The sequence below is a fragment of the Gadus macrocephalus genome, chromosome 5, assembly GCF_031168955.1.
Source record: "Gadus macrocephalus chromosome 5, ASM3116895v1".
Lineage (NCBI taxonomy): Eukaryota > Metazoa > Chordata > Actinopteri > Gadiformes > Gadidae > Gadus > Gadus macrocephalus.
The window spans coordinates 19,700,083-19,710,082 of NC_082386.1; the positions used below are offsets into that span (position 1 = coordinate 19,700,083).

At 50.7% G+C, this 10,000-nt stretch overlaps 2 protein-coding genes across 3 annotated transcripts in view; both read right to left on the reverse strand.

The window, feature by feature from the left end:
* Positions 1-4,976, reverse strand: part of LOC132458252 (protein jagged-2-like) — a 13,937-nt gene extending 8,961 nt beyond the window's left edge. The window contains exons 1-2 of the mRNA XM_060052826.1: positions 4,922-4,976; positions 2,363-2,547 (exon numbers count right to left, since the gene is read on the reverse strand). Of these exons, the coding sequence (XP_059908809.1) occupies positions 2,363-2,547; positions 4,922-4,976 (240 nt within the window). The remainder of the gene's footprint in view (positions 1-2,362; positions 2,548-4,921) is intronic.
* A 4,097-nt stretch (positions 4,977-9,073) lies between these two features.
* The window catches only part of LOC132457285 (transcription factor IIIB 90 kDa subunit-like), a 47,811-nt gene continuing 46,884 nt past the window's right edge, over positions 9,074-10,000 (reverse strand). For both annotated transcript variants that reach the window (XM_060051514.1, XM_060051515.1), the window contains one exon: positions 9,074-10,000. This exon is cut by the window's right edge and continues 139 nt beyond it. The gene's annotated coding sequence lies outside the window, so the exon portion shown is untranslated.

Here is a 10,000-nt window from a genome sequence, read left to right on the forward strand (position 1 = left end):
ATGTTCTCCTTCAGAAGAAGGTCAAGCAGGAGCAGCAGAACTAGGATCTCTTCCGAAGAACGTGGAGGAGATTCAACGGATAACATGAACATAAAGGAGGAGGAGCTGCCCTGGTTCTTTAGCGGGTTCTACGGGTGTGAGGTGTTCTACTGCGGACCCCACGGGACAGGACCGTCCGATCGGCTCTCCACGGTAACCTGAGAACCTGCTCTTGTCAAGACGGACGCGGGTCCTTCAGGACTGGAGAGGCTCCCTCTCTTGGTTTCTGATGCGTGTCCAAGCTCTGGTCTAGACCTTCTGGCGTCGCCGCGGAGCAGCAGCTACCTTTAGGAACGACTGCCAACATCACTGGTGTTATGAGAACGCATGCACACGGTGGGTAGATGCTCTGGTTAAATATAGAAGCAGGAATCTGTGATTGAGGCAAGGTGTCTGTGCTTCACGCTGCAGTGTAAACGTCCCACAGTTTCTTTTTAAATAAACCAACACCAGAGGGTGGAGAGAAACGCTTCGTCTGACAAATGACCGACCCGAGAGACTTCTTCGTCGTTTGGGGAGTTTAATAAGCACTGTTGAAAAGGAGGATATTAGCTGCTGTTCCCCCTCACATATTAGCTATTCATCAATTCATGCAAGCAGCCACATGACCACGGCTAGAACAGGCTAACACGGAGAGAACAGGCTAACACGGCTCGAACAGGCCAACGCCAAACCGTCAGGCTCTGGTAGGGTAGAACTTGGGACCTGCTGGCTGTGAGGCATCATGCTAACCTCTGAGCTAGCAGGCGGCCACACGGCGGTAGCATGTAGCGCTGCACGTAGCCCTATGGGACTGGACCCCCCCCCCCGTCACCCCCCACGACCACATTATTTGATTTATCAGAGAGACCACAGAGAGAGAGAGAGACTAGAGAGAGAGGGAGAGAGAGACATGCAGCAAGACATGCAAAGAGCGAGAGAGACACAAACACAGAGAGAGAGAGAGAGACACAAACACAGAGAGAGAGAGAGAGACACAAACACAGAGAGAGAGAGAGAGAGAGAGAGAGAGAGAGAGACACAAACACAGAGAGAGAGAGAGAGAGAGAGAGGAGAGAGAGAGAGAGAGAGAGAGAGAGAGAGAGAGAGAGACACACCACACAGAGTGGTGAAGTGTGTGCGAAAGGGCGTTTTGAAGTGTGGCTGTGTGTGACTGTGTGTGACTATGTGTGTGTTTGGGTGTGTGTGTGTACATCTTCATGAATACATTAACACAAACTCTGGACACTCAAAGTGCTGCGTTTTCACATGTTACCCAGAATTCCATAGGGCCCTGTTGATGGAAACTGGCAGGGGGTGAGGGTGGGAGGGAGGGAGGGAGGGAGGGGGGGGGGAGAAGGAGTGAGGGAGGGGGATGGGAAGGAGGCAGGGAGGGAAGGAGGGAGGGATAGGTGGGAGGAAGGAGGGAGGGAGGGGAGGAGGGCATAAAAGACAGATAAGACTTCAAAATAAAATACCTAAATTGAAAAGTAGAGGGAAAATGGAATGACACACACAGATTAATTATCCCCGGCGCAGGAAGAAGATGCTGAAGAAGAGACGATAAAAGAGGAGAGGTAAAGGAAGACCGATGGGGGAGACGGGGGAGAAGGGGGAGAGGGGGGGGAGGAGGGCGCGAGAGAGAGACTCCCCTCTGTTCCACACCTCTAATCATGCACCAGGTGTTCTCGTCTCCCTCTCCTCCCCAATTTCCCTCCCTCACCCCCACCTTCCTCCCCCATTCCTTCAATCTCCCTCAGCTGTGCTCCCTCCCCCTTCAACAAATCTTTTTCCTTTCACTCTCTGCATAATGGTCCGTCAAATCTACACACACGCAAACACACACTCAAACACACGTGGAGTAACTGTCACAAAAAAATCCACACATTCAGACACACACCCCCACACACTGACGCACACACACACACAGACACATTCAGACACCCCCCACACACACACACACTGACACACATTCAGACTCACACCCCCACACACAGGTGTTGTGCAGCAGTGTTGCCAGTCAGTAATTAACAGCTGAGTCTCCACCTGGCGGAGGTAATGTAGGGCTGCTAGATCACACGTACACACACACACGCACACACAACCTCACACACACACACACACACACACACATACAACCTCACACACACACACATCCGTACACATAAAACACCCTGCACACACGCACGCATACATATACAACCCCCCCCACACACACACACACACACACACACACACACACACACACACACACACACACACACACACACACACACACACACACACACTAAACCAAGCTGCTACCTCCTTAAAGGGGAAGCGTCTTGCTGGGCTATTCTCTTACCTTCGTGTACCGCTTCATACTGCGACCATCTGAACCCCACTCCAGTCTGAACCTCCCCACTCCCAGTCTGAACCTCCACTCCCAGTCTGAACCTCCGCTCCCAGTCTGAACCTCCACTCCCAGTCTGAACCTCCCCACTCCCAGTCTGAACCTCCCACTCCCAGTCTGCAAAATGTCTTCACTGTCTGAACAGGAGAGTTTGAGGAAGAGCTTCAAACTGTCACAGAAGGGCTACAGTCAAATACCTAACTTACCTAACCATGCTAAACGTGATCTGTTGAGCTAATGCTAACAATGCTAAACATGATGCTTTTAGTTCATGCTAAGCCTGTTAATGAGATGTGATTAGCTAATGCTAATGTGGTGAGCTACTGCTAACTGTTCTGAACATGTTGTGTTTAGATTATGCTAATGTGCTAACTTAACGTGTTAAGCTAATGCCAACAGCGCTAAACATGATGTTTCGAGATAATGCCAACTGTTTTGAACATGTTGTGTTTAGAAGATGCTAACGTGCTAACTATATGTGTTAGGCTAATGCTAACTGTGCTAACTGTGCTTATCTATTATTTTATTTTAATGCATGGCAATGTTTATATGTGAAGCACTTTGAGTCTGCCTTGTGTATGAAAAGTGCTTTATAAATAAAGTTGCCTTGCCTTGCCTAAACGGAATTTGTTAAATGATGCAAACTGCGCTAAACAGGGTGTTTTTAGCTCATGCCAATGCTAGCACTGCCCCGAGAGGGCACTGGGCAGGGAACTCAACTCGTAACCCTGACATCGCCTTCATCCCGGCCGCGGTCTGAGGTCAGGAATTGTTTTTCATAAACAAAAGACAATGCAAGTTTTCCCTTTCTGCATTCGTCCTTCACAGTCCTGCATGAACGCGCGCGCACACACACACACACACACACAGTGCTGATACGGTGGAACAGTGGGGGGGGGGGGGGGTTCAGGGATTATCAGTGGAATGCCTCAGGCAGGGGAAGACGTTATGGATGTGTGTGTGTGTGTGTGTGTGTGTGTGTGTGTGTGTGTGTGTGTGTGTGGGGACGACGACGACGACAAGGTGCCTTCTGCACTCCCTCTCACCTCGTACACAGACACTGTTATACCGCGCAGAGAGAGAGAGAGAGAGAGAGAGAGAGAGAGAGAGAGAGAGAGAGAGAGAGAGAGAGAGAGAGAGAGAGAGAGAGAGAGAGAGAGAGAGAGAGAGAGAGAGAGAGAGAGAGAGAGAGAGAGAGAGAGAGATAAAAGACAGTAAACAATTAGAGGAGGTAGAGGAAGAGGAGGAGAGGATCCGTGCTTCAAGGCCGTCCTAAAATACCCCCCCTCCCCTATCAGAACACAGCGACGAGCTATGCATTGCTGTCGAGGTCACAGGTCACCAACAGAATAAACATTACTAGGCCATTAACACACCTCTGTCCCAGCTCTCCATCTCTCGCTCTCTCTCACGCCAGAATGTTTACAGGATATACGAGTGAGAAGTTCTGCTTTTAGACCGGTCTCTCTCTCTCTCTCTCTCTCTCTCTGGAGAGAGATCGAGGGCGATCGAAGGCAGGTCAGGGGTTATCATGTTAGTAAGAGGCCTTAGGGTATTGACCTCCATTAATACCGGACAGCTAATCAGATACAGTGATGAAGGCTTACCGCCATTGCCAATCAGATACAGAGATGAAGGCTAACAGCCAAGTATCCCAAACCTAAAAACAGGAATTATTATTACAATTTGCTTGTGGGAGCAGAGCCTTCATGGCTGGGTTCACCTCCTAGCACATATACACACACACACACACGCGACCTATGCCCGAACCCCTAACACACACACAAAAAAACACACAGACAAATACGCGGCCTTGCTATCACATACACACACAGATACATGTATCAAACTAGCACACACACACACTGACACAAATATACGCTATCACACACACACACACACAATCCCCTAACACACACGCTCACACTTATGTACCCTAACACACATACACATATACCCCAACACACACATACATGCCAAAACAAACATACACACACATACCTTACACACAAACCCACACAGACACACACCTTTCCCATAACACACCCACACACACACACCCTAAGGGAAGGGGGGGGGGGGGGTCAAGCTGACAGTACAATTACACAACATCACACACCATGAAATGTGAGAGGGAGAGAGAGAGAGAGAGAGTGAGTTATGATTTATAATTTAATCAGTTTTTCTTTTGTAATCTCTGATCGCCTGCGGCCAAGTTTGAAGTCTGGTCCACACTATGTGGAAGGGGTTAATGTGTGTGTGCGTGTCTGCATGCGTGTGTATCCCCCCAGGCTTGTCCTCTATGCGTGTAAACGGTGTGAAGGACTAATTCAGAGCTATCATACTTTATATGAACTTCTGTTTTTTATCCACATGGATAATTAAAGTCAGGATATATTTGGAACATTGGAAGTCTTCTCGCCGGTTATTAATGTATGAGCTCTACGTAAATTCTAGACATTTCTTAAAATACCTCTTCTTCATTAGAGGGCGGTGTAAACCTGTCAGTACCGGTTCTCTTCAGGCTCGGGTTCGGAGGAGGAGGGATTTCGAGGAACCTTTCCATGACCGATTGTGTATGAACCAGAAGTTTCCATTTGACCTCTGAAGCCACTGAAGCATTTATACGCTCAAATGTTGACTCATGAGCAATCGTTTTTGGACGAGATTGGACGCCTGGCACCGCCATCGCGAAGAGCAAGCAAAGGTCGACCATTGAAGCCACAACTCTTCTGTTTTGGCCCCGCAGTGGAGGAACGAGCTCCCTGCTTACGTCAGGACCGCAGAGTCAAGGCCGATATATGCTCTGTTTTAGACGTAACGCGTAAGCACGTAAGATACATAACCCCCCCTTGCGCGGTAAAATATCCCCCCTTACGTGCTTAAGTGCGTCGCCCAAAATTCCTGACTATGCGACTAAAACACTACGGCCCTACGCAGCTCGCAAAGACTGTGATTGGCCAGCTAACCACATCCTTTCAGGAGTCTCACGATTTCCACTTCCACGCCCACAGATTCGTTCGTTGCTCCCCCTACTGTTCTGGCGGAGAATCCCCTTGCAACGCGTGCAATCCTTAAGGAACCGTAAATCAAAACTTGTCTAAACAAGTCCCTTGTGTAAATTACGTGCTTACGTCTCTGCGTCTAAAACGACCCTAAATCGGCCTTCACTCACCAGCTTCCTAGCCATCTTTGTTGTACACAGGGAAATGTATAACCGAGTGATTGTTAGTGCTTGGAGCTTGGTTCTATGAACATCCTTAATGTACCGACAGTGATATATTGTTGTTTCACCTTATTGTAGGTCGCTTTGGATAAAAGCGTTTGCTTTATGCCCTACATTTAATTACAGATCGTTTACTGAATAACAAAACTGAGCGTTCTGAATACCATGAAAGCATTTCACAGGTTGTTGCGCCTCAAACCAAATCTTTTGTCTCAGTATTCTAAACACATATAGTGAAACTGCGTTTGATCTGCGAGTTCGGACGACCTTCGATCTCCAACGTCCCTCACAGAACATTCAAGCTGAACAAGGACTCGATGTTCTTTGTAATGCAGGCATTCACCGTGGCAGTAAATATACCTCTCCATCTCCCGCTGCCTCCTTTCTGATGTACGAGTGAGGAAGCATAAATCACCAGGTGCTGGATAACCGTGAAAGACCTCTACGATGAGCCACTGAAGCGCTCGGAGATAAAAACTCGAAAAAAAACGACCAGATACTGCCGACATCTCCAGAATGCTCTGGAGGTCTGGGAGACACTCACGGCGAACCAGGGACCCTGTTTCCACTCCTGTCACTCATCTCCTCCTCTCCTATGGCACGTGCACGGCTCACCTCCTCGTGCACGCTCCTGTCAGGTGACACAGGCGGGTTGTAGTTCCAACCAACCACAAGACGGATTCAATCATGCATGATTGAATCCACAGGGAAACAAACCTGTAATCAGTGTGGTCAGCCCTGCAGTAGAGCACCACTGGATGAGTACACAATCAATAGTCCTGATCTCGCCAGGACTACACTTTCAGATGGGACTACAACAATGGCGGCCTCCTCCTGGCAGAGAGAATGGTGGCATTGTGGACTAGCCTGCCCCAGAGGATTATCTATCTTCACACCAGCTGCTCCTTTACATGGGCGGGGTCGACAGAGGATGGACGACCACCAGATAAAGGCTTTGTTGTTTCAGGAGTCGAGCCACCCAGATGTTCACCCCGGCCTGCCGGTCACAACAGGAAGGAGCGCTGTGATTGGAGCAGATCTGTTTCCTGGTGATCTCGAACGAGGAAGTGATAAGGGGAGGTTCTTGGACCGAGGACAGGCTGACTAACAAATGTTTGTCAGCTGAAAGGTTCTTGGTTCAAACCCCAATTCTACCGTCTTGAGTAAGATGCCCTAACCCCCACCTGCTCCTTAATGACCCGTCTCTGTACTGTCTAACCCCCACCTGCTCCTTAATGACCCGTCTCTGTACTGTCTAACCCCCACCTGCTCCTTAATGACCCGTCTCTGTACTGTCTAACCCCCACCTGCTCCTTAATGACCTGTCTCTGTACTGTCTAACCCCCACCTGCTCCTTGATGACCCGTCTCTGTACTGTCTAACCCCTACCTGCTCCTTAATGACCTGTCTCTGTACTGTCTAGCCCCTACCTGCTCCTTAATGACCTGTCTCTACTGTCTAACCCCCACCTGCTCCTTAATGACCTGTCTCTGTACTGTCTAACCCCCACCTGCTCCTTAATGACCCGTCTCTGTACTGTCTAACCCCTACCTGCTCCTTAATGACCTGTCTCTGTACTGTCTAACCCCCACCTGCTCCTTAATGACCTGTCTCTGTACTGTCTAGCCCCTACCTGCTCCTTAATGACCTGTCTCTGTACTGTCTAACCCCTACCTGCTCCTTAATGACCTGTCCATGTACTGTCTAACCCCTACCTGCTCCTTAATGACCTGTCTCTGTACCGTCTAACCCCTACCTGCTCCTTAATGACCTGTCTCTGTACTGTCTAACCCCTACCTGCTCCTTAATGACCTGTCTCTGTACTGTCTAACCCCTACCTGCTCCTTAATGACCTGTCCATGTACTGTCTAACCCCTACCTGCTCCTTAATGATCTGCATCCCATAATAACCATTCTCCGCCCGTCTCTCAGGGTAGACGTGTGCTCCATGACTAAAAGGCAGAGGTAGTACTCTGGCTTTGTGCTTCTCTCGGTCTGCTTCCACCGACTCCTCTCTGAGGAGAAGGATATTCTCCTGGTGTCGGTGAAACACGATCCACCAGGTGTCATGGAGAGTATCACGCTACTCTGACCGCTAGCTGCACCTCCTCACCGCTCTCTCTTCCTTCTAATCACTCTCACCTTCTCCTCCTCACTGCTCAACGTTTGATGCTCATCCCTACCGCTCCCTGCGCCTCCTCGCCATTCCTCCCCATCGCTTCCTGCTCCTTCCCACCGTGTCCTGCTCTTCTCAACAGCTCCTCCTCCCCGCTCCTTCCTCCTCCTCCTCCTCCCCGCTCCTTCCTCCTCCTCCCCGCCCCTTCCTCCTCCTCACCCGCCCTGACTCTGTCGAGCTCCCGGGTCAAACGGTCGACTCCACGCTCGAACAGTAACAAACCATAATGCAGGAATACGAATACATGAATGATGAGTGGCTGGTTCAGAGGTCCCAGAGGGGTCGGGCTCTTGTCAGGAAATAAAGGAAGAAATGAACCACACTCAAAGCCAGAAGGGAGGGAAACGGCACTCTCCACTGACGTCTGGGTTTAGAGTACGAGTCAGTGTCGTGTGTCGAGTGTTTTTACAGAAGAGAGAGAGACAGAGGGAGGCAGGGGGGAGAGGGAGAGACAGAGAGAGAGGGAGACAGGGGGGAGAGGGAGAGACAGAGAGAGGGCGAGGCAGGGGGGAGAGGGAGAGACAGAGAGAGGGCGAGGCAGGGGGGAGAGGGAGAGACAGAGAGAGAGGGAGACAGGGGGGAGAGGGAGAGACAGAGAGAGGGCGAGGCAGGGGGGAGAGGGAGAGACAGAGAGAGAGGGAGACAGGGGGGAGAGGGAGAGACAGAGAGAGGGCGAGGCAGGGGGGAGAGGGAGAGACAGAGAGAGAGGGAGACAGGGGGGAGAGGGAGAGACAGAGAGAGGGCGAGGCAGGGGGGAGAGGGAGAGACAGAGAGAGAGGGAGACAGGGGGGAGAGGGAGAGACAGAGAGAGGGCGAGGCAGGGGGGAGAGGGAGAGACAGAGAGAGAGGGAGACAGGGGGGAGAGGGAGAGACAGAGAGAGGGCGAGGCAGGGGGGAGAGGGAGAGACAGAGAGGGAGGGAGACAGTGTGGGAGAGAGAGACAAACAGAGGGATGAAGTAAGACCGTGTGGGAGAGAAAGACGAGAGGGAGGAAAGGTAGAGAGTGTGGGAAAGGTAGTGTGGAGAGAGGGAGGGAGACAGTGTGGGGGAGAGGGAGAGAGAGAGAGAGTGAGGTGTGATTAATGAGTAAAGTGGATCTGATGTAAGACAGCAGATGAAAGCTGTGAGTGCAGCAGTGGGACAGCGAGGGAGAGACAACAGAGGGAGAGGAGACGCAGAGAGCACTCTGGAAACATCTTGATCCAGCGGTCGTTTGAAGAGAGTCTGTCGTGAGGCGCGTGGAATTCAGACAGACGCAGGGTTCGTTTGAGGGAGTCTTTACTGAAGCAGCCAGGGTTCACAGCCTTCCGAGGCTCATGTCAACATATAGAATATTATATTTAGCAGCAATACGCATCTTAATACCGGCCTGTCAGTCACAGGGTATGGCCACGCCCACAGCCCCAAAAGAAGATCAAAAAAGGAAAATAAAAATGAAATGAGATAAAAATCCTGACAACAAAACTCCCGCTGGATCTGTGACGACCTCTTCCCTGGAGGGGACACGACTGCGTTAGACGTCAAACGCACAACAGTACTAAACGCTGCTCTCGAACCCATGTGTACCTCCACATGTACCTCCAGAAACAGGCAGATTTACAGCCAAAGATTGTAACTCTGTGTGTGTGTGTGTGTGTGTGTGTGTGTGTGTGTGTGTGTGTGTGTGTGTGTGTGTGTGTGTGTGTGTGTGTGTGTGTGTGTGTCTGTGTCTCTGTGTCTCTGTGTCTGTGTGTCTGTCTGTGTGTGTGTGTGTGTCTGTGTGTCTCTGTGTGTCTGTGTGTCACAGCAGTGCTAACCCTTTGGAGGACAGACAGACAGACAGCATGTCCGACAGACAGCATGTCCGACAGACGGACGTTAAGGCATTCATTCGCATTGATGGGCCATCACTGATCCAACCAATCATCCGTCCCCAACCTCACCCCAGTCAACCAATCAGAGGCACCAGAATCCAAAATGAGCCAATCCTAACACTGGATCCCTGGAAGCTGATTGAGTGGATTGATCTGAAGGAGGAAGTGGATCCAAAACTCAATAATTTGATCCCTTCCCTCCCCTCTAGCTGGGCGGGGCCAGTAGGGGGGTGCGTTTGGTTCGTAGTGTCTTCATCTGAAGTGTTTGTTCCGGACGCCCCTGGTCCTCTTCTTCATGACCGCGATGACCTCACCGTTCCCGACGGCGGTCGGGA